We start from the raw sequence: 25,910 nt of genomic DNA, 5'->3' as shown, positions 1-25,910 counted from the left end.
AGTTTCCTCATTTGGTATCTGTTTTGTTTGTAAAACTTAAGTATTACAGAGATAAGAACATAAATCAGTATATAAACATTAATATATCCATAGAGCTGGCAAGTATCATAGTCATAATTACATAAATGCCCAATTCTCACCAAAAAATAAAGCAGAGCTAAAGTCTACGGTAACTACTAGCTAGCAGCGCACGTTTTACAAAACAGAAACGTTTCTAACGTGACTTTCCTGAAAAAACGCCAAAAGTGTCAGATAATTATTTACACATATTAGGCTACTTACAGACAAATAGTCTCAGAAGCACAAAACACAAAACACAGTGTCTTGTCTATCCGTGTTCCACTGAAGAAGCATGCTAAACTAGCAGGAGCTGCAGAGTTGTGATAAGAATACACAGAACAGAGCGCTCACTCTGTCACTGTTTCTGAGACCTGGCAATCATAGCGCTGTTTCCCATAGGCAAGGCAAGGCAGCTTTATTTATATAGCACATTTCATACACAATGGCAACTCAATGTGTTTTACATAAAACAACCATTTAACAGTAAGAATTAAAGCACTCGCTTTTTAACTTATTTAACTTATTACCTAATTTAACTTCACTTTAAAGTTAGCACATTTGTATTTTCAAGTGTGTAGGAAGTGTTTGGATAAAGGCAGCTAGAATTATTACAGCTGAAGGCATTTTTTTGCTCACTATTGATCAACCTGAAAGGATGAGTCTCACTTTATTAGCAATTTATTTTGGAAAGGGCGTGTTTAGGCTAGGTTTGATGCCGACAGGCTTTGGAGATGTGGGTGGTAGAGATTTAGCGTCAAAACAAAATATATAATTGGATTACTAGATGTGGGCGGCTTGTGGAGTTGTGTCATCACAAGATGGCTGCATGGCAACAACATAGTAGTAGTTTAACTACTCTAGTGTAATTGATTTGCTGGAGTTGGTCTGCTGCTAGAGAAGCAAAGAAGATCCTCTGTTGATTCTCTACTGTATCATTTCATCTTAATTCTAAAGCTATAAAGCTATTCTCACACACTCCATGAAGCTGCTGCTCTGGATTGCTGCACTGATTTCTTTGACACCGATCTAGGTGACCATGATACCTCACACTTGAAACAGCAATTTCAGAATGAGATTTGAGGAAGCTTTTATGAAGTTTGTCTTTGAAGTGAGTAGCATTTCAGATAGCACATATTCTGCCATTTGTTATGAAGATTATGTAAAAACCCTGGAGGCATGTCATGAAAAAATTAAACCCAGGTTAAATGAGGACTCACTGGCATGTTTACAAAAGAGATGTGCAATTTTAACAAACTTTCTGTCATTTCTTACACATCTGTAAGAAGAGATGGGAGGTTTGGGAGTTAAAAATGTGTTGTTAATGACATTTTCTAATTGGCCAGTGTTGCAGATTGATTTCAAAACCCAGTCTCTTATACTACTGTTGTTTTGTTTTTCTTAGATTAGTTCCTCCACGACTAATAATTGGCTTTATTTTCATACAGATGAGATGGATGATATTTTTAGGTAGTTTTTGGCATCCAAACAACTTGGTTTTGTTGTTTCTTTCCCCATCACTTCTTTTTCATTGGGCACAATTCTCTCTACAATAAACAATGTTCCTCAGCAGATATTTGGACCAGAGTTTAGCGCCAGCTATGGGCTCTTTAGAAGGTATAGGATGATTTTGACATGTGTGCAAAATTGTCCTTTCCACAAACACAAACAGGTTTAAAGCATTTTCACCTTAAAAGTATACTGCTAGAATGTATCGACCCATCCTGTCTAGCCCTATCAAATGTTTCAAAGTGTGAATGAATTTACCTCGGTGATAGGGGAAAGAATCTGTGGTGAGAATAATAATGAAGGAGTGGGAGGATCAAACAGAGTATAGGAACATGGGCTAAGAGGGTTACTAATGAGGAAATATTATCGAAAAAGTGTGTATCTGAAAGTCTTCTGCACACACAAACCAGAATGAATAAATGCTGTTTATAGAAGTTCAACTTGCAAAATGGGAGAATCATTACTGCAGATCACACCACTGGTTTTCTACTCAATCGTGTTTTCTTTCCAGTATTTGTTACGCACACGAGTGTTCATAACTCAGTGTGGTGTGTTAGAGCAAGTAATGTGTGACATCTTATGATGTTAATCAGAAATGCTAGAAAAAGTTGGGGGGAAAAAACTGCAGGTAGTTAGAGAAACCTGACAATTTATACATTTACTGGGAATCTATCAAAGTAAGTCAGATACACCTAAACAATATGATAACATAACATTATACTGGACAGCCACTAAACTTTAGTTCTTATCCACTATTGTATGACACAGCCTTATTTCAAAGTTCTTTGCATGGCTTTAAAACTAGGCACACTTCCAGGAGACTTTATGAGGATGTTTTCCATCGACTCAAGCTTCACAGTGAAAATGTCAGAGGCCGACATCCCTGCAATGTGACACTCTCTGCTGAGGTCCTTCCTCTTTACCGTCTAAAAACCTATTCAGTACCAACTATTCAGTGCCAGTTTTAATGCTTACTAATCCTCACTACTTTGCACTTCAGCACTTGTCAAGACATTTTAAATTACAGGGAATGATACAAAGTGAGCAAAATAGGTTTTTATATTCAACTCTGCAGGATTCACAGGCAGGCAGTTATAGTGCTTGTAATAATTAAGGCTCAAGCATCTTCAGGAAAAATGTAAGTGTGAACATATAATATGTTTGCATGTTTATGTAAATGAGTACAAGCGTGTATAGTTCTCTGCAGTTGTATGTTAATTTGTTTTGACTGTACATAGTTCATATGCAGATGGATGTACAATTTTCTGGGTGAAGGCAATCAGTGGTTTGTATTGTTTATACAACTACCCATTTGCTGAACACCTAGGGCCTGATTTACTAAGATCCCAAATAAAGGGTACTACTACAGTGCAATAGATTGTGCATTTCGTTTGCGCGCGCTTTGTGGGTGATCTACTAAAAATAACTGCGTAAATGAGAACAGGTGCAACAGGGTGGAGACAGCAGTATTTAAATGAGGCTTTTGTGTCTTTATGGAGAGTTTGGACGAGCAGAAAGCTGCAAGCGCAAAATGAAATGTGATCAGGTTCTAGTGGAAAAGGTTAACAAATATATTGAGTTATAACAATAACTAATATTACCAGAAAAATATAATATTACCAGAAAAACCGACCGACTTTGTACCTCCGTCTCCTCCTCTCCATAGTAACAAAAGTCATCTGAGCGCAGTGCACAGCTGGTTAATATTTGCCCTTCAAAGGTTTTATTTATAGACGCAGTAAGCATCAGAACAAATTCCTTCATGTTTGGTAAATCACAATGCATGTACTAAATAACATATTTGCATTTTCTCCTCCCTGTATTTTGCACACTAGGGTTAAAACACCCCATATTACATATTCATTATGGCAAACGTACTAAATGGACAGCGCGTACTAACCTCACTGCGCTGCGTTAGTAGATCAGCTTGCACATTTTTTGCGGGTGATGTCAAGTTTGCACATGATTTTACACACGCAAACCTTTAGTAAATCAGGCCCCTAGTGTGTAACATTGCCTGAAGCCATCAGAGCACCCGTGGTGTGCAAACAGGTTTCTGTATTGTCCTTCTTACAGCTAAATGACTGATTTGCACACATGTAAACATGTAAAGGACCCCCTCTTGCTTTTGTTTCCCCCCGAGCTTTTGCACACATTATTCACTTTACACATGGGTATAAATGGTCTCATCAATTATTCAACAGGGAACGTTATGCATATCACTAACTGTAGGAGGGTGCTAAAGGTTAACCGTATTTCTCAGGATCTCTATATATGCATGTACGTGACCATGCATATGTGTAGTTGGCTTCATGTGTACACCCATACACACAGCCTTCCCGAATGCTGAACAGTTACAGCACACAACTCATCCGTTAGATGCAAGTCTCAGAGGCTAAAGGCGGAAAATTGAATGGCTACGCTGACCCACAGGGATTTACTACTGTGTGGAGCGTCCACTGGCCAGCGCTCTGGAGAGGAAAGGCCGCATGGCATTTAATACTATTGATCAGCAATAAAATGGGAGGGCAAGGCACAGCAATTCCTTACGCCTGAAGGAAAGGGTAGCCTCACCACTGCCGCAGCATAATCACTTATGTATTATGCGTTAAGGGGCCTATTATTCTTTTCCATATTTTCAGTCACATATATAATGTTACAATGTTGGATGTTCGTATTAAACATGGCCAAAGTGTAGAATAATGAGGTAAATGTAAGTATAAGTGATTCCTGTGAGCAAAAAACACTCCATTCCCAACTTTTTTTTCAACTTTCTGTCTGAGCCGATGTCAACTCTGCTAATTCAGTGTCATTTAATCTCAAGCAGTAAAGCAGGAAATGTTGGGTTTGCATTGGCGGCTATTTAACACAAATCTGATACTGCTGCTTCTCCACAGGCTTCCTGAAAGCTGGCCAATCAAAACAGAGTGGGCTCATTGGGAGGGGGGCCTTAAAGAGACAGATGCTAAGGCTGCCTATTGAGAGACAGACACTGAATTTAGGGGCCACATAAAGTGCCAGTATAAGAAAAATAAGCAGTTTTGTAAAACTGTGATTCATGCAACACTTCTTTTGTTGAATCATGCAGAATTAGAAATGAGCACAATAGGCCCCCTTTAACTGTTTCTGATCTGAATCTAAATATTGTAGGACAGTGGTAATGCTTTGATATCTAATTGCTTGCTTAACAAAAAAAAAAAAGAAAAAGAACTACACTGAATTTACAGTGCATTTCCATTTCAGGTTAATAAAATAAAATTTATATGCAAAGGGTGTGACATGGGTTTTTAATTGTTTGCACAACACTACAGTGTCCAATAATGTCTGAATGTTTGTTATCCAGTCAGTAGTGAGCTTCCATGTCTGTTTACAGTGTAAAATCTTGCATATGTACGATTTAAAAGAGGGGGTATAGTTAATGAGTTCTGGCAGAGACATGACTGATGATGACAAAGGTGTGAGAAATAAACTGAGTAGGATATGGTTGGATTGAGGTTAGGAAACAGCTAAAAACATGGTGCTACAAACTCAAACCCAGCGAAGTCTGAGTACCATGTGTTCACTATGTGTTCTGCAGCATGGAGTCAGAAGTCTGCCATGGCTGATCTTCAGTGCTCATGGAATTAAAATTAATAAAAAAATGAAAATACAAGCAATATAGTTGTGCTTTTCCTCTTTTTCATATAATTGCTTTTCCGTCATCTCAAATTGGCTTTAGAGTGATGTGCAAATGCTGAGTAATATTTGTAGATTTGTTGTTATTGAGTCTCTGTGGTCCTGTGTCTTTCTTGTCCAGTGACCGTGTCCTGATGTTTCACTGTGGCCATTGCTGTGTGCGTGTGTATCCCCCTCCTTGCACAATTATTCTTTGTGAATATGTGGAAATGTTCCTGGGGAGGGGTACTGATCCAGTCACTGGCTGAGATCATCAGCTGTTCATGGTGATCTCACTATGTGGCCATACATACATTTTCATTGGCACCATTGCTAGTACTGAGTCTGCTCAGCAGTTTTTTTTATTTAAGATTGTATTTTAATTTATTTGTTTATAATTTACATAATTTGATGATTCTTTAAAGCTGCAGTCTGTAACTATTTTTGTGTTATATTTGCTAAAATTGTCATTATGACCTGACAGTAAAATAAGATACAGATAAGCTGTGATAAAATCCACTGTCTCTGGGTCCACCCAGTGGGTTCACCGCTCCCGAGTCAAAACAACCAATCAGAGCACAGAGGAGTGTCAATGACGCTGTACACATGCTGCTGGTAGCCCCCCTCCCCCGCAGAGCGCATGCTGTCACTCGTAGCGCACCTCCCCCGTGCAGCATCTGCTTTGCTCTCACTCAGACAGGCTGCCACTCTTATGGCGCTTCTCCACTACACAGTTCCAGCATGAATCGACTTTTTGTGTTTCCACTAGGGATAGTACTTGGTACCTGGTACCTGGTACTTTTTTAGTACCTGCTCTGCTGAGGTTCCAAGCGAGCCGAGCCAATACTAAATGTGACGTCAACAGACTGCCGGCCACTGATTGGTCAGAAGAGTTGTTGCTGGAAGGGTCATGAGCTGTCCCACACAAGAATCAAACCCAGCATTTTTAAATACTGGCAAAAAATAAAGTCCACTTGTTTCTTATAATTACATACTGCAGCTTTAGAGGCCCAACACACCATGGCCCACCAACACAGGTGTTTTTTTTCAGTTATTAGCCTTATTAGGCCTTGTTAGAGGACTGCTAGAGGACTGTGTAGGTGTGGTCAGGCAGTGTGTGATTGGAATCTGTGTGACACTGATTGATTTTGGCTCATAATTACAGCATAGCTCTGCCCAACTTCAGCCTGAGCAGAGGTCTAATTAACATCAATAGGTGGACACACCTGTGTGGTTGTGCATGGTGTGTATTGTTATTTTTTGACATGCACAATAAAGAATAAATATAACATACCAAAGAAGAGGAAATAAAGAGAGTATCAGACATTGTTTTAAACTCAGTTTATCACACAGTAGTCGTTAAAATCAAGTCTATAAAATACATTTAACAAATACGCATTAAATTACACTAATTAATTTGATTTGTCAAGTGTATGGACTGAAAAAGAAAAAAATATTAACATCCAAGTGTTGATATTTCTATTTCCACTTTACCATATGATATTGAGCTTGCATGTGTATGCATGGTCTGTACTATGCATGAGCACACATTCTCTTTTCATAAATACTTACTGGACATGGACGTTGCAAGTTAAACATGTGGAAAAATAGACTAAACATGCTTTTGTGCATATTTAGTATTGAACTACAGCATGTCATATGGCATGTTACAAAAGCATCATTTAGTGATAATAATGTGTGGAGGAACCCTGTTGTTCAGCACATAACATAATGAGCTAAACAGTTCAGTGTGTCTCCTTTTACCATCAAGAAAGAGATTTTAATTCTCTCCTCATCAGGCAGCACACAACCAGGCGAAGATCTCCTTCAGTAGCCAAAGAGTTAAATATTTTATTCTGTTGCAGTATCTGTGCAGATGAAGCACACATACATATGATTTCCCCATCCTTCTCTCTTTCATTCGACCACCAATATATGTCCACTCAAACGATTCTACATATTAGTCTTCAGGCTGTTGTAAAGATTATATTTGATTGAGTGTGCTGGCTGGTTGATACTTTTACATGCTTAGTGAAAGCTTATTGTATAATTGGCTTAAATGATAGTGAAAAGTCAGTTCACTCATTCGTGCTCTTACAAGTCACTGCTTCCTATCATATTAACATAACATGTGATATTCATTTAAAACTATCCTATCCTCCTGAGCTTTTTGCCAAGATGCAAGATGGCTAGATGGTGAAATAGTTATCCTCAAAGTAGTACAAATCTGCAAGAAACACTCATTAGTTCTAAGCTTAAGACATGTAACACAACTCTCCACTGATTATATAGGTCTGTAGACTGTGGTAAAGCTTGTTGTGTCTGAAGAGTCTGGACTATAATGGCTGAGATAATGACAAAAGTTGTAGCTGTATGGAAATAAGCCCAGTGTGGTCTTGCATAAAATCCAGGCAGCGCTGCTAATACACACGATGAATGGGCTTGCCCAGGGCCAATTACCAGCTGGCAGAAAAGGGCAAGGCTGCCTTGCTGAGACACTGAATTTATTTTGTTTTGTATGAGGCCACATTTAGATGCACTAGGCAAATGTTGCTGTAGCCCATTTCTTTTTGCAAACTAGTTTTGTTTCCACCTCCTTCTCTGAGGAATCCATTTGATTAGCCTGTGTGTGCTCAGTTTTTATTTATTATTATTTTGTACTGGCCATAGGTGTTGAGGGATTTAGAGTTTTTTTGTCATGTCATGAATAACATACCTTTTGTGATGCCATTTAACATTAGACTTCAGAACATTACATCATGTAGCTATGTGAGGTCTGAAGAGGTTAGATCCTGTACTTCCCTCCTTTCCTTTTCTGGCCAAGTGTGATCAGAGTGGGAAATACATAGAGCATTGTGTTTGAGGTTTTGAAGATGATACACGTTGCATAATGTGATGTGATGCAATTCCTAAGATACACTAAGATGTCCTGAAACTCCATATTTTGTCTTTACTTAGTCCTCTCACATATTAAGTTAGTGTTTAGTTTGGTTATTAGTTATTTACTTCAATTCTTATTTTCAAATTGGTCATCCAGAGAAACGCCATCTTCAGAGTAAATTGTGTTTGTCTGAATAAAAAAACAAAAACAAATTTAAGTCACATTTATCAATATATTACATTGCTAATATAATTGACATTATTCAGTGTTTTAGCGGTGTCTTGGTTGTGTTTCTTATGCTTGTGAGTGTGTGTCAGTGTGTTGGTAGGTATTGCCATCATCTTTCATACATGCTCATTACGTGCAGTGTTGTAGGCTTACATCATGTTGTAGCATTCTTTCCCTGTTTTTCCCTAGAGTATGAATTTGATGGCTGTCAGTAGTGAATTTTCTCCAAAAGGTAAACAGTCTGGCTATTTGTCATACGCCGTGTCTCTGTGAGCACGACAGGATGCCTCAGCAGCCACAATAAAAGCGATGGTGTCTAAGGACCTTGAAATGTGACGTTATTCAGCCTGAAATAAAAGCACTGTCTCTCCTCCCTTGCAATGTTTGTTCCTCTCAGGGATGTTTGTGAAATCTGATTTCCACGCTTCATCTAATCAGTGTAAACTTTGCTGCCCATTTATGTTGATCCTTCAAATTAGTTCCGTCTCTGCATCTGGAAGTATAGCGTAGCCTGTTAGTAGTAGTTTTAGCTGAGAGAGTTGAGACCTGAGCTATAAGCCACTGCTAATAGAAGAGATCTGTCCTTCAGTTTTTGATATGTGAGATTGTAAGGCTAACTAACAAAAGCGCTGAGTGGTTTAGTTTTAGATGCATTGCTGTTGGTATGTTAAAAGTAACAATCGCAGACATTATACCAACATATGCCACATGTAGAAAAAATAACTGAAAAAAAGAATAGTTGAAACTAACTTAACTGTAATATAGCCTAATATTGCCCACATTTGTAACTGTCTGCAAATGGTGATCTATCAACAAAGCATTCAGGTTATTTTGTCAGTCTTCAATATTTCCTTCAAGCTCATTCTTGAGATGTGTCTGTGTGTTATGCTTCTATACAAAATAGCCCAGTTAAATCTGTATGAAGGTAGACACATGGACTAAGCATCAGTGCACACTGTGAGGTAATTGTGGTTATAATTAAATATACATAGAGCTTTTTAAGTCACTGTTTCAGAACAAAACGTCAACAAGCTTTGACTTCGCCTGAGTCAGTCCCTGCGGAAAGCTACATGACACATGCAGTAGCCTTATCTGTGTGTACTCCACAGCCCAGCCCTGTGTTAATGAATAAATGAAGTGCAGATGCATCCTGCGGACTCATGGCTCAGTATATTCCCATTTTCTGCTCCATGGCAGAGTTGCAGACTGCCCTATGTATTACTTAGAATCTAAACATCTCATTAACTTCAGGAGCCAAGAGAAAAGATAAATCTAGTAGACTACTATCTCTCTGTCTCTGAGCAAACACACAGTATCTAACAGCAATGGCTGCAACAAACATCATCCACAGTTTGTAGTGATCTTGGCCTGCAATTTGTCTTACTTCTGTGACAGTATTTAATTTCATACTGTGTAACTGCTCCACAACTACAGACAGAGACACTGTGGGGCTGTAGAGAATTTAATTAACACCTGGACTCTCAAAGAAGGCATATATTTCAACCTTTTTTTTTCAATATTTCAAAAAAATGTTTTCTAACACACATAAATCTTATAATTCATGACTGGTTTCACCATATTACATGTCAGGTAATCAGGTTACTGGCTATTATCAGGGAGCAGAACCCCTAACCTCAAGTAGTTGAAAGCAGTACTATGCCTTCATGACTTATGTGTCAACCCTATTCCTAGACATATTTACATTGCTCCTTTTAATCCACAGTGTGTTTTGCCAGCTGGCAATGGATCTACTGTATAATATTAGAGGCAGACACTTTATGGATTTCATTAGCTGCAAATTAATGGTCTATTTGATTATAGAACAAGTTTAAGAATATAATGCCAAAGGACCAAGTGCACTGCAAACACTATTCTCATGTGTTGTTAGTGCCACCATGCACAGTGAAAAATTAAACATTTTCATTAACATACTATATAGGAATGAGGCTGGTTGCCGTCTATGGCCTCTCCAGTCACCACTCCTTACAATGACCCTTCATGGGAACATGAGGAAAAACACACCAGACATCCCACTGTACACACATACCAGAGCGAGGACGACAGTGTTCCAGGCAAGAACCTGACCCCTTGTAAAGTAGTTGTGTTTAAAAACTATGCTCAAATTTCAGAGTTCCTTCCTGCTTTTGAACTGGCTACCCCCTATATAAACACCTTTTACACACCCATATAATAACAAGTAAGTTAGCCAACAAGATATCCTGATGTAAGACAATAATGCATTGTGTGAAAGCGGCCACATAAAAAGTTAGGCTCCACTCAAATCTTTTTTAAGTTTTGCCTTTGTTTAAATTAATTTTTCTTGCGACAATTAATATAATGTGAAACATTAGTATGTAATTATATCAATAAACATTCCTGTAAATATGCCACAGTTAGCCCAAATGCCAGTTTTCATCTGTTGTCCCTGGCCAGGTGTGAGTTGGCAGCCTAAAATCAAGAAACACATTTAAAACATATAAGACAAGTCAGTTACAATAGCCAAGTCAGTATATAGTGTATAACTGTATTACAGTGATGTATCTAGCATACTAATTGAGATCAATGGTATAACTATTGACCAATCGCCTGCATTTGAGTTGTCCTTATATATGATATATGATATATGATATAGTAACATTTTCTCTTGGTCATGAGTAGATCTCATAATCAGGTTTAAGCATAATAAAATGTCAGTGTTATTCAGATATATGGAACAGGTGGTGGTAATGATAAAGGCTCTGTGCAGAAGGAATTGTCAATTTACTTTCTACACAAACGCATTATAAGCAGTATATAGTTTGGTATATAAGGTTGAACTTATAATAATAGGCAGTCTGTGTTTGTTTGTGTGTCCGTTGGTGGTGTTGGATCTACAATGTAATTCCAGTATGTGGGCAGCCAGCATATGAGTGCTTGCATGTTTATGTATGAGGAGGAGGAAGTTAGCATGCACAGGTTTGTGTGTGCTTTCATGTGTAAATATAATGATGAGTTGTTGATTCCGAAGTTTTAAATTTCTATAAACACATCATTGCACTTTATAATGAGCACTCTATCAGCTGTGTCAGGTGAAGCTGAGCAGATAAATTGATGGTAAACAGATGTATCAAGTTAGTTTGGTCACGGTAGCTATGAATACAGATTATGTATGAGATTATTAAATCATGAATTACTTTTAAATGACTGAAAAGGTTCCAATCCAACTTTATTTGTTAAGCACTTTAAAACACCCAAAGTTGACCAAAGTGCTGAGTTAACCGAGTCACATATCTATAGCACTGCTATTCATGGGTCCATCGTGGAGGAGGACATACATCATTCAAGTGTATGCCTGTCTAGAAGCAGCCAAGAAATGACATAACTTTGCTTTTAGCAGCTTTTCACAGAGGAAGCTTATATATTCCACAAGCTAATCATATCACCACATTGTGCAAGTCCAGCTGCTGTCAAACTGATACTCCTACAGCTGATCAGAGTGTGTAATGAGTAATTCTGTCTGTGCTACCTCACCAGCCTGGGACAGACATATTGTATTCAGCAAAAGTTGCCACCAGCATATAAGGCATGGAAAGAATTCTCCTCTTCAATACAGGCAGCGATGATCGTTTGCTCCTCAGTCACCTTGTCCTGTAGACAAAGCTTAATATATTGCTTATTGCATAGCTTTCTCTTAATTACTTTGAAAGATTTCTCTTTCAGGAGAGGTGATCATTTTGGTTTGATGCTAACACATTTATAATTGCGCAATATAATTTTAATGGATAGTTTACAACCAGTTTTTCCCCTTTAATGTTTCTGTTGAAGCAACAAAGCTAAACAGTTTGTGATTGTGAGTCTTGACTCTCTTGGAGTGCTTCACAGATATATGTTTCAACCCTGAGGCCTGGTTCATGTTATTGAGTGTACAATGTGATTGCTGATTAGTTAAAAGCTTTTAGTGAAGTTGCCTGTTCTTCTTTCAGGCAGAGAGCTCATCTGAAATGGATGCTTTTCCATTGTGGCCCTTAGACCTCAAAATTGCATCAATAACATAAACCTACACATTATGTTTGCATTAAATATGGCCTCTTTCTTTGTACAGTATGTCATCTTCTTGACTCACTGTCCACTGTAGGGAAAAATCAATAGTTGTAGTCCAACACACAAAGGCTTCTCAACTCCTCCACAAGCTTTCTTAATGGAACGTATCTTATTACATTTTTTCTGCGAAACATAGTTCTGAACTCTTACTAGTGCAATTAGACAAAGAACTTGTTTTGTAGGATTCAGTAACGCGTCATCTTATTGATTCTGTGCAGTGTAGCCTATCCAAAAAAGCTGATATCAAGGAAATGATTGCCCAAGGCTTAATTCAGTTACATTTTTCCAGTGATGTGAGGGACAGCTTGATGGACTGGCTGTACTTTAAAACACTCCCACTTAAACTAAGGGATGGATATTTTCAGTGGGCCCCGTCTAACATAAGTCAATGTGACTGATTGATGTTACAATATGTGTAATTTAGCATGTTTCTGTAGGAGTATGATTTAGAATGGATTGCCTCATTACATTTGTGGAAGCCCCTAAGGTGGATAAAGACATTAATGTTAGTCATCTTGTCACGCTGTAGTTTATAGTATTTCTCCAAAGAGGTGTCACTGTGCTGTAAAAAAAAACATGAAAACGTGCTCCCACCATTATACAAGTATGTAAATGTGAATGTAAATGTTGTGAAAGCAAATGTTTTCAGAAATGGTCAAAATGTATATCAGTATTATAAAGATTATCCTATTTATTTCTTTTTTAATAGTCTTTCATTTATTTACCCTTTTACAGTTTACATACGCACTACCTCCATCCAACTGTTTTTGTTTTTTATTCATATTTTGCATTTATTAACATAATTATGCACTGAAACCTTGAACATTTTTTTCATTTGAAGTCTGGTAGTCTCTTCCCAAACTGCCACACCTACAATGACACTGTGACCAGTTCTTAAATCTGTTACTTGTCCCAATTTAACCAACTGTATGCCTCTCCTTTTGTTCACAGGTGACTACCCTGGTAAATACCAGCAACAAAGGGCCATCCAGTAAGAAGAAGGGGCGCTCCAAGAAGGCCCATGTCCTGGCAGTGTCTGTTGAGCAGGCTACTCAGAACTTTCTGGAGAAGGGTGAGCAGATTGCCAAAGACAGCCAGGATCTCAAGGAAGAGCTCATTGCTGCTGTGGAGGATGTTCGTAAGCAAGGTGAGCTTGTTTTAATGGAGCAAACACTTGTGCTTTTACAGTACAGTCGTTGGAATAATATTGCTTTGATATTGGCCAGATCACTGTCCATATCATGACTGTTTTTTCCCACCAGACAGACATTTAGTAATTCATTCTTGCCTCCAGCATTATTATTATTGTTTCTCTCCTCCACAGGACAATGTCTTATCATTCATCATTACTTAACGGTTACCCACATGTTGTCAGGCTGTTTGAAGCTTTTAATGCATCCATGTCTGAAAGGGATTATGATTTATCTGTGTCCCCCCCATATGACTTTGGAAGAGACACATTTGAATATTTGTTTATTTTAAGTGTACAAAAAAAAAACCTCCAATGAGAGACTCCAATTCTGCTTGAAGCATTTTTCTTAACTTAAATAGACTACATTAAAATAACCCTTAATGAGTCACAGACTATGTTTTAAAAAACATAAAACAGACCACATCTGCAAACATGGGATACCTCGTTATCAAGCTTACAACATTCACACATTGAGGGCATGACTGCAAGCCAGTGCTTCTCAAAGTTTTTCATTCAAGGACCCCTAAACTGACACAAATTAGACCACTTAACCCCCATTTAAATATTTGTTTTTGCCCAAGGATGTCCCATTTAAGGATTTTGCTTTTAAATGTTTCATTACAGAAACTGTATGAAACCCATCACCAAAATAGCCACACATTCTGTCATTGTGTTACCCATGGATGGCATTACAATCAATATCAGTGATTTTCCTGGAAACACCTCCTGGATGCCTGGGGGTCCCCAGATCCCACTTTGAGAATCACTAGTGTACATAGGTAAATTGATTGGACACAATACCATGGGCATATGTACAGTGTAATGGAATTAATTAAAATAGTCCATCAAATGAATGCTTCAGAGGTTTTATGGTAACTTTTGAAGCTTTGTGACTGTGTTTTACTCGATCACAGTACAACACAGAAGTGAGGGGGTTCATAGTTTTGAGGCAGGTACAGTAATTCAACAGGAACAATACTAGACTAAAATGGAATCATGGACTCATCAAAATCATGCACATTTCACAAATAATAACAAATGTATGCCAATTAAGGCCTTATGCCAAGGTATCGTGCAGCTTCAGTATAGTTTCTTATCTATTGTATTTGCTGATTTTACAGTTATCCGCATGTTTTTTTTTGTTCACATGAAATGACTTGCATGGGTGCTTTTTAATTGATTTAAATATTGTATATTTGGGAAAAGTACAAATGCTCTGAATATCAGTGCAAGTCAAATGTCTAAACAACTTTAGACAGATACAGAATGTGAAAGAAAATTCATTAAACATAAGATTATCATTATTATCCATTAGTTTTGGGTTTTACTTGGCACATGCTGCCTCAGGAATGTAATGAGCCTGATTCTGGAGTTGTTTACCCTAAAGTTATGCATCGTTAAAGCTTCGACTGTCTGTGATGGAGGAGAACCTTGCAGAATTTTTATACAGTATAGATACCCATTCTCATTAGCAAATATGTAGACATTTCAGACCTCTGTTAATATTGAAACTTCAGCATGGACGAAACTCTTCAACAAATTGTGCTCAATATCTCGCTCAGACAAGGCAGTGGCACAGTTGTTTGTAGTGCACCAAAGTTCCTTTTCTGTGCTGAGTGCAAGTCAATGAGGCTTTATATGATTCAAATGTTTGTCCCCAGAATGGAATTCGATTCCCTGTTCAATTAACTACATCAGCAGAAAGAGCAAATGGAGCTCAGCATTGTGTTGTACCCGTATTCCTCTTCCTGCACTGTCAGCTCCACTTGGTCACTGGTGCTGTTGAACACTGACTTGACTGTGTTCACACGTAGCTCTTTTGAGGCGTGAAATAGACTGTTGCTATACAGGTCATATCCACAGCTGACATCAGAAATGATAAGTTCAATCTTTATACTTGTTAGGCTTGTGAGTCAATACCAGAGGAAAACTAACAAACTCTGTGAAACAACTTCTTCTATCTCTTCAGGGTCTGTTTTGAACTTAGTATGGCACATTTTTGCATGTGTGTTTGTGCTCATTAATAATTAAACTAACCTTTCTCATTCTTTTGATGCTGAAGCTCTGACCTTGTAACAAAGGAAACAAATCAAACTCAGTCCTTGTCTTTCTCAGGAAAAACAAAACAAAACAAAACAAAAACCTTTTATTTGAGTAAAGACCAACAATAGAATAGGCGATGAAAGTTAACACTCCACATCTCCTAACCTTACATTACCGTGATGAACAGATGCTCTAAAGCTCTTCAACACAGAAGTGGGCTGCTGATGGGGCACTCTGTTCATTGTCTCTTTATAATTCTTTTTTTTTTAGCTGAGTTGGATATAATTATGTGTCAGGTCATCTGGGAAAACAGTTTTACATTAATAACATTAGAATTATGAATACAGAAATATGCTATGTTGACTGTATTTTGCTTAAGAAACCTCTTAGGAGTAGCTAGTGGTGTTTCTGCCAAGGTCATAGTGCATTGTAGAACATGCTTAAATCTGTCATCAACGCATCAAACCTTTGTCACTGTGACCTCATCATGTCACACCTTGTCATGATTAAATTATACATGCTGATTGCAGACCACAGAGAGGTTCAGTAATCACGCCATTTGTACTGTCACACTTCACTAATCATTGGGCCAGACAGAGTAATGGCATCACACAAGCAATAGACTGTGTTTGTGGGTGTGTGTGTTTGTGTGTTTGTGTGTGTGTGTGTGTGTGTGTGTTTGTTTATGTGTCTGTTTTAGCTATGCTAGCATGACTGTGTCGAGGGCATTAATGCTCAGTCGGTCTGTCTGCTGACTGTTGTATTGATGACAAAGGCAAATAGAAAAAAACGTCCTATACATCATTACGATTTTGCAGGTTTTAGGGCTTCATACTATTAACATCTGCTGACTGCTGACCCAGTGGAAAGCATTTTTCATCAACCTACTTCCATTAGCTTATTTCCTCATCAATATTTTTGGAATATGAGCATCAACATTTAATTTGTACTTGCAAATAAACAATGAATTGTCAAAGCTGTTTTCAATTAGAACATGTTTATGAAGTTTGTCTTAAGGGTTGGAGCTGTTGCAGATGAACTTTGCTCAGAGACACTGCAGAATTAAACTGTTACTTGAACAAAGGTGAAATAGTTGGGAAGTAATAACTTCTCAAAGCTACTTTGCAGCACTTAATGTAGGTTTACAAACCCACTGATCTTTTAAATCTTTGTGACTGTGTGGGTTTGAACACACTGGGACTTCTTTGAAGCCAAGATCTGAACCATCTCTTTCCAAACAAACATGGTTCTATAAGCTCGGAAATGCATGAAGGAAGTTAGTTGTGGGCCATCATCTCAACTTACTTGTACCAAAGGATTAGCTCACTTTAGAGGTGATACATAATATAAGTAGATATAAAAATACATCCACATCCACACACGGATAATAATAAATTGTGTACTCTGCGGTAAATGTTGTCATGTCAGTTTTTCCACTTACTGTTTTCTTCATCACTTCTTGCAGGAGAGACAATGCGTATTGCCTCCTCAGAGTTTGCTGATGACCCGTGCTCCTCCGTGAAACGTGGCACCATGGTGAGGGCCGCCCGTGCCCTGCTCTCTGCTGTCACCCGCCTGCTCATCCTTGCTGACATGGCTGATGTCATGAGGCTGCTGGCCCACCTTAAAATTGTAAGCATGATCATAACCTTATTTTAAAACAATGTGGTTTTGATTGATATTAGAGAGTTATGAGGTCACAGGTTTTGATAATTGATTTATTTTGAGTTAGTTACCGTCAGAATCGTCAACTGGATCCTCACTACTTTAATACATATGTTAGTATATCTAACTTGTCTTTAAATTACAGACTCCCCACATGTCTTGATGTTTTTGTGCAGTGACACATTCATGTGTTACATTAGACTTTCATACGCAGTATACTTTAAAGATGTGGTCAGATGTTGATTTCTTCAGCACAGGACTTCCTGGTGTCGAGTAGTCCACAGCTGCAATGCATGCTTTTTTTCACAACCTCTGTTCACATTAGTATATAAATGAGACATGGAGGAGCATCCTGGGAACATATACTCTACTGTGTCATGGTACCATTGTGTGCTGTGACAAGGTGCACATTCTACCCATTACTTTTACTCATTGAAGAGTCATTTGAGGAACTTAGGTTTCTTAGTCCTAAATTTTGAAAGTGGCTTACAGTGTGGAAAGAGAAGTTAAAGGACCAGTGTGTCGGATTCAGTGCCATCTAGCAGTGAGGTTGCAGATTTCAAACTTCTGACCCCCGGCGCTCTATAGAAATTTACGGTGGTCGCAAAAATCTCAAAAGGCCTTCTCTAGAGCCACTGTTTGGTTTGTCTATTCTGGGCTAACACATGGTGGTGCAAAATGGGGGGGACGACCTGCTCCCTATGTAGATGTAAAGGGTCTATTCAAAGCAAATGTAAATACAATGATTTTTATTTTCAAATGATTATACACTAATTAAAACATGCTTATTAGTAGTATTATATTCCATTTATGCTAAGTATTCACTCACTTTTTCCCCTGCTCACTTTACTCAGAGTCCTTTTTTTCTAGCTTTCGTTCTTTAGGCCCACAGAGGAGCTTAACTCAAGCCAGTATAAGCCCTGCCATCAAAGGCCACTTAAAAGTTATTTCTCTCTCTTCTCTCTTTTCCATTACATCTTGTGTAACACTTTCATTAGGGATAGAAAGGAGTTTAGAATCAAATTGTACCCTCAATATTGATGAGATTGCTGTAATGAGACCCATTAAAACTGCACAACTTAATGGTTATTGTTTTTCTTTTAAAACCTGGTTGCTATTATATAGTGGTAGAATATCATCTGTATTCATTCAACCAAATACAAGTTGTTTCTTCTTCCTCCTCTTGTCTTTTTTTAAACTTCAGAGTATGTTGTAACATTTATGGCTTTAGGTTTATTATTTCATTAAAATATATAGCTCAAGGCTATTTTTCAAGCACATCAAAAAGCGCAACTGAGTTTTTGGCATATCCAGTATGTATTTCTGAGTATGTGTGTGTGTGTGTGTGTGTGTGACAGGTGGAGGAGTCCCTGGAGGGAGTAAAGAATGCGACCAATGAACAGGACCTGGCCAACCGCTTCAAGGAGTTTGGGAAGGAGATGGTGAAGCTGAATTATGTGGCAGCCCGGAGACAGCAGGTAACTGGATGGGACAAAAAAATCAATATTGCAACATATCACAATATTTCTACTTGCAATACGATATCAATACACTGGCGCAAAGTATTGATACATCTTTTTTGGAATGTGGGACGACTCAGAATTGCTTCAGCTACTTTGACTTACCACAACCAGAGCTCCACTATGCTGTGCTTCCTTATGGAGATGCTGAATAGATTGATGACAGTCAGAAGAATAGCAATTATAGATGACAAATGAAAAAATGCAAGCAAAATAACCTAGCCATGAGCAGCTGCTGTCAGCCTCTCCGTGTCAGTGCTGGAAATAGAGTCCACTGCAGCTTTGACAGTCACTAGAAACACATTCACAGCTCTTTGTTAAAGTTTCGGTGTGGTACCTTTGTTGTAGCTGAGCTAGCAGCTCTGCTGTGCGAGGCTCTCTGCTATGTTTGTCTGTGTCTGTACGGGGTGGGGAGGGGGTTAGTACGGAGCCGCTGCTGTTTATTAAGGGCATTGTCTCTTTGAGGCTTGCTTTCATCGAGACACATGCACACTGCCATGATCGACAGTTATGAGATAGTTATTAAAGAAGGCAAAACAATAAACAATTATTTTACTAGAAAATGGAAAATACTCAGATAGTTGTTGGATCCAATAAGCATGGCATTGATAATTCCAACACATTCACTGGCAAATGGGAATTCCTTGTTTTTGTTTTAGTTACAGAAAAAGTAGTGCATGCTAGAAATTCCTGTTTTTCAGTGGCACTTGAAAAGACTTTAAAATAATAAATCGGCAAAAGTGCTCATTTGACCCAAGAGGATGAGGCATGAAAGTTTTTGAATATTTTTTTTTTTTCTAATATGCCCCCTGAGTATGAATAAATGATTTTGGAGGACTTCTACAATTGTTATCTTGGCAAGCTTCCACCCTGCTGAACTGTCCCAGAGTAAAACACTGAATCCTGTTCAGCTCCAGGGTTGCTGATATGCTGACACTGGCCTACTGTTGTGTGCTTGGAACAATTGTAGCTGAGCAGAGGGGACATGAACTTATGTTTTCCAGAAACCTCTTGAACTGGGATCAGTTTGTTCACTGTTGCACTAATGATCATCAGAATACTCCACATCTGTCTGAAATATATGCTCTTAAAGCAATACTCCAACATTGTGAGAAATACACAGTATTGCCTTTGCATATATTTCAGTAGTTTCTTAATTCTTAGGTATGCACTGCTTTTTCTGTACAAGGGATTACAATTACTAATGAGTGCTCACTCGAGAACCCTTTGTCACTTTACAGGAACTGAAAGACCCTCAGTGTCGAGATGAAATGGCGGCTGCACGCGGGGCTCTGAAGAAAAATGCCACCATGCTGTACACAGCCTCACAGGCCTTCCTGCGTCACCCAGATGTGGCAGCGACACGTGCTAACCGAGACTACGTGTTCAAGCAGGTGCAGGAGGCCATCGGTGGCATTTCCAGCGCTGCTCAGGCCACCTCGCCCACTGATGAGAAGCATGGTCATGCTGGCATTGGAGAACTGGCTGCTGCCCTCAATGAATTTGATGTGAGTCACCCATTGTTCCTCTTTCAAATACGCACTATGCACAACATTGCTTACATACCAAAACTAATGCTGTCCAATACAATAGCCCTGCCAAAATATCATCCACCTTAAGAAGGTATTTTGATCAGCATTTGTTGAAACAGTTTTTTATTGGTGGTATTTTTATTTTGGAGGCTATAGTTCTTAGTTCTGTCATGTTATACTTGTTCATACTGACAGTTGTTCCTGATCTGTAATGTCATATATATCAATGAGTGGAAAACACCTCAGTACATAACTGAATACAAGTCAACAGTACTATAAGAATGAGCATAAAGTTGAATCAACGCCTCTTTAAAACAAATTTAACAAAAACACTATATTATAACTTTGATGATGGGAAATTTATTGCAGGCCTGCAGCATTAGCCTTCAATAGTTTTATCTAGGTGTACCTGAAAACTGAGCAACTGAGTGTATTAAAAGTTGAGGTGCAGCAATAGTATGTTTTACAAACTATTGATATCAGCATAACTTGGCTCTGATAGTGGCTGATGGCTACACAGCTTCCACTGGTCATGTGGGGGTTTACATCTGCTGTTGCTCTGTTGAATAGCATGCTGTCTGTTTTCCCAGCAAGCATGGTCATTAGAATTTGACTTAAAATGGCCAAAATATGTTGCAGCTAGAGACTCAGGCCAATCCTGTAGTTTGTAGTTTCTTTATTTGTGCACTTTACAGCCTTAACAAAGCAGTACATGTTGCTTACAGTCTGCCAGCAGACCCACTAGCTTTGTTCTAACTACTGCAACGTAAAAGAGAGGAAGTTTCTCTTGTGCTTCTACTTTAGAACTCTATCTCACCTTACTCAAAGGCACAACCTGGTGGTGGAAGCTGTACAACAAATCCACAAACATCAATACTGCATAAATTATAAGTAGAGGAGCCACCATTCTGGAGAGCATGCAGACAAGCTCTGTTTCCTCCATTATAATATGAGGCTTCTCAACTGGAATTACTGGCTATGAGGGAAGAAAAATGGCAAAAAAAATGTAAATAGCTTCCATACACTTAGTTATTAGAGTTATTTTATATACTAGATTTTTTACGGTTAGTTCGATTTTCAGTTCCAGATTTATGTATTAATTACTTTGAGTTTGACCTTCAGTTCAAGATTTCTGTATTTATTTAGATATCCATTACTTGAGGTTTGATGTTCCTTCATCCAGATCTATCTGTTTAGGTATTTGCAATTAACTGGCTGTCAGCTTTTCCCTGCCCCAAACTATTAATATATCAGCCCTCAATAATTCAGTTTTAGAGTGTATATTTGGACTCTTGAAAGTCCCAATTTTACAAGCACATTACAGTACCACCACAACCAGGGTGTACCGAAATCTTAATTGTGTGTTTTTTTCACACATGACTGTTTCATAAGTGGCGCATGTGCTGCATGAATGCATTACAGCATTGTGTCCTTTTACATACTAGTGAGAACAGTACAGCTTTGAAATAACATATGTACCGATAAGTTATGCATATGCATATCTCTGTCGTATAAAACATTCCTATTCCTTGTCGTGCTATTTTGACAAGTCTGTACCATAATGCAGCAGTCACAATAATTTCAAGTGCTTCATCATCAGTACAATGTTGAATAACATTTAAATCCTGTAAATTAGTGACATAACAAACTGAACAAAGTGAGATAACAAACTGACTTTTTGTTACCATAACTCTCTGCTGCCATCTAGTGGTTATCTGTTGACAGTGACCTCTTGGCATGTACAACACTCATAGATTTTTGCTGTTCAGATGATCATGTCTGCATGTCAGGCCATTGAGGATACTGATCCCTTTTTTATTACATCCATCCTCATTGAAACATGTGAATGCAATTAAAAAGCTGGCAGAGCAGAAGACCAGTAGTTCACAAGGCCTTAAAGAGCTGTTATGAGAACCACTCTGTTCGGCTAACTTTGGATTTATGTGTCAGATTTTGTAATGCATAATTTACTCTTGTGCTTGCATCATGACTAATAAGGCCAAGATGTAACATGCATTTAGATTTTAGACATTTAGCTGACCCATATACATCATTTTGTGTTCTAAATCCTCACCCATCTAGCCTCAGCAGCAGAAGCAGCCTCACTTTTTACTTTTTACTTTTTCAACACACTGCAACCTCCTAATTTACTCACAGGGATCAATTATTGTATATTTTCCTGTTCATCTAATCTGATTCTGTCAACAAAACTGACTGGCTATTTGTTATAAACCCCAGTCTACTTACAGCTGTATAGTACCTTACTCAGCACTGTAACAGTTATAGACTTGATAGATAGAGTGATTTTTCTAATAGTGTTTGTAATTGTAAATGAAAGAGGAGTTTATTTAATTTCTTATGTGGCCTTAAGAAGAGTAAAGGCATATTTGTTGAGATACTGATTATCACATAATCTGTATACTGATTATTTTAAGAATATAGTCATTTACCCGTCCATTCATTATATATAAACCACAATTTCCAGTTGTTTTAACTGAATATTGCCTGTACTCATTTTATGTAAAGCTCATTGAATAAATTATGTAAAATTAAGTGTGTATTTTACACATTAATGCCATTTATTCTGCAGTCTATTAACCGCTGTGGATGTCATGGTCACTTCAGTTAATATGTAATGTATACTGTCTTATATAAAAGCATGAGTGTAATGCTTTTATATAAGACATTATATATACATGTATATTGGTGTGGATCAGAGGAATTCTTTATACTCACATTTTATACATATTTTTTCAACATTAGCTGTATAGTTCAGTTTTTGCTATAATAACATCAACGTACACAGTCTGACATGTTATATAGACTATACAGATTTTTGGGGGCATGGGATTATTCTTCCCTGTCTTCTTTTGTGCAGTGTGCATTAATAAGTTTTTTTGCCTTGTTTGTTCAGTGTAAGATGAAGGGAATTTATTAAAATGTTGGAGTGTTCTTGGTGTTACAAGTTAGGCTATGTGAGTGACCCCTTGTGGTCATGTTTAGAAATTGCAAGTCGAGTTTATTTGACCAGGAGGAGAAATGTTGTACCCCTAGGAAAACATGGACTCATATTAGAGCAATAACTAAACGCTATCTAGAGCTAAGGGGAAGAATAACTAAATTCTATTTTCTTCTGAACCTACTGTCCTGTTTTTTTGTAAGAGGCCACGGCCTATAGTAATCACATCGACTGTTTTTATGTAAAACAGCATGGCTTTCAGAAAAGCGAAAGACCTGCATAATTTGATTCAATTTGGCAGACAGGCAGACAGACAGTTAAATGAGACAAATTGCCCTTTGCTTGGCCCTCTGTGCTTGCCTGAAGCTGGTGCATGTTTAATTCCTATCTTACCACAGACACAGACCACGGTCAGATCCCCTCAGAATAGTAATGACCTGATGTACTACAGTAAGCAGTGATGCATGGCACTAGCAGGATTTTGTGTGTGTGTGCACGTGTATCTCTATATGTGGTTGTTTCTGGCATCACATTTTCATTCACATACACCCAATAGTGCTCTAATATGGAGTAACTATGCCATTGTAATACAATGACGCAACACAGGCAGCTGTATACATTTTTTCCCAAATATTTTTGAAGCCTCTCTCTTTTCTCTGTTTCTCTTTCCTTCTACACATATCCATGAGCACTCACAAGCCCGCTGGCTTTGTTTTCAGTTATGGAGTTCCTCCGGATGCTACAGAGTTGGATGATTGCCTTTATCTGTTGTAGGGTACTGCTCCCTGTCTTAAGTTAGCTTTGATCTGTTTTCATCCTTTAGTCTTCTGCAATGGTTGAATACGTGGATGACAGACCTGACTACTGCAGTGACGCAGTTAGACACAGCCTGGCCAGAAAAAAAAAAGAGAGATAAATTATTTGTTGCACTTTTCCGTTTTTTGTTTGTTTAATTTCAGCCAAAAGGCTGCAATGATTGCACTGGATATAAGTGGATGTACAACTTGTTGTCTCTGCCAAACAGATGTTATCATTTAGCCCTTAGTATTTGTTTTGACTCCTCTTTTGTTCTCGATTCTGTCACCAACCTCTTTCACTCAGATATTACAGAGCATTTAGTCACTCAGCTGCATTGCCGTGTGACTAAAGAAGCACACTTTTTTTCTGATGTTGAATTTATATCAGTCTGTCACTTACTTAGGAATCAGTCATCTTATTCACACAGTAAACAAGTATTCCTTTTTTGGTAGACTGGAGTACACAGAGTACCTTTCATCTCCTCTAACTATGCTGAGAATGTGCAATCATCTGTAAAAGCAGCACAACAACACTGACAAATTAGTGAGAAAATGCTGCCATTTTGATTCTTTAATTAGAGGAAAAAAACATAATGCAGACTCTGTGTGTTTCTTGAGGTTGATTCTGGAACATAGGCCACTTAAGTGAAAACGGCAAGATGTTGAACACGTTGCCTCATCCGCTCTTGAACATGTACTGTCAGTGACACAAAGGTTAGACAAGAGGTTTAAATGCTGGGCACAGATGCAGTTCTTTAGCTGGAGTGAAAGGGCAGCTTATGAATAAGGCAAGGAAGAGGGAATGACCTCATCCATACTTTTTTAAAATGACACACAGAATTAGTTTTGAATGAGTCAACATAGGACACTGAGGTACAAGATTATTCAGAGAGAAAAGAGAGGTCAGCATCAGTTGCAGTGTTGTTTGGCATATAACAAAAAGGCGTCCTGAGGCCTCCTCAACCTTTTACCTTTAAAAGATCCTCATCAAATACAATAGAAGGCTTTTATTTTCAGAAGGCTTTGAACATGATAGGAAATTCTTACTATAAAAAATGTAGCTGTTATGTTTTGAAAAAACCCCAAATCATTAAAATAGTAGGCAGGCTAATGGGCTTGGGTTAGGATTAGTGCTGTCGTTGAAAATGATAGTAAGTCAAGATTCAATGACTGAAAGTCAAGATTCTTGGTTTTTCATGAGGGCTACCTCAACTCTATCCTACTGAATCTTAATTTACTTTTTCTTAAGTAGGAAATAAATAAATAAATATATTTTTGTGAGCATATGTGTTACCCTATCTTGAAACAATACCTACAGAAAGCATTATACTACCTATACCTATAATATGACAAAGATAATGGCAGTGACACTTAAACAAGGCCTTTAAGCAATAATTATTACATAGGACATTTTACCACCCAAGCCATTTGTTACAAAATACAACCCAGTGGGGAAATAACTGGGTATAGAGATATATGCAAACATAGAGATATTGTTAAATATAGGGGTTTTGTTGTTTTAGTACACACTAGTATGTTGACTGTTGAAGTACTGATAGTACACTCTTTTTGCACAAACTTGCCTCTTTTTGTTATTAACGTGAATCACACCATGATTGCCAGTGATAATTTGTTAATGTGTCATCCTGATCCATTGTCCAGTGCCTGAGCACCACCCACGACTCAATCAGCTGTAGCAAGAACAGCTTGCAGTGATCAATTTAAACCCTGTAAATACCTGGTTTCAAATATCAGGGATTTCTTTTAAATATATGTGACAAATACTCCAAATC

The 25,910-nt window shown here is 38.1% G+C and overlaps 1 protein-coding gene across 1 annotated transcript in view; it reads left to right on the top strand.

Moving 5' to 3' along the window:
- ctnna2 (catenin (cadherin-associated protein), alpha 2) overlaps positions 1-25,910 on the top strand; it is a 327,549-nt gene that overhangs the window by 43,968 nt on the left and 257,671 nt on the right. The window contains exons 3-6 of the mRNA XM_053331022.1: positions 13,361-13,556; positions 17,110-17,276; positions 18,668-18,787; positions 20,071-20,337. Coding sequence (XP_053186997.1) covers positions 13,361-13,556; positions 17,110-17,276; positions 18,668-18,787; positions 20,071-20,337 — 750 coding nt within the window. The remainder of the gene's footprint in view (positions 1-13,360; positions 13,557-17,109; positions 17,277-18,667; positions 18,788-20,070; positions 20,338-25,910) is intronic.

Source organism: Scomber japonicus, chromosome 2, assembly GCF_027409825.1.
Source record: "Scomber japonicus isolate fScoJap1 chromosome 2, fScoJap1.pri, whole genome shotgun sequence".
Lineage (NCBI taxonomy): Eukaryota > Metazoa > Chordata > Actinopteri > Scombriformes > Scombridae > Scomber > Scomber japonicus.
Note: the sequence above shows the minus strand (reverse complement) of the source record. Positions and strands in the feature narration are given on the sequence as shown.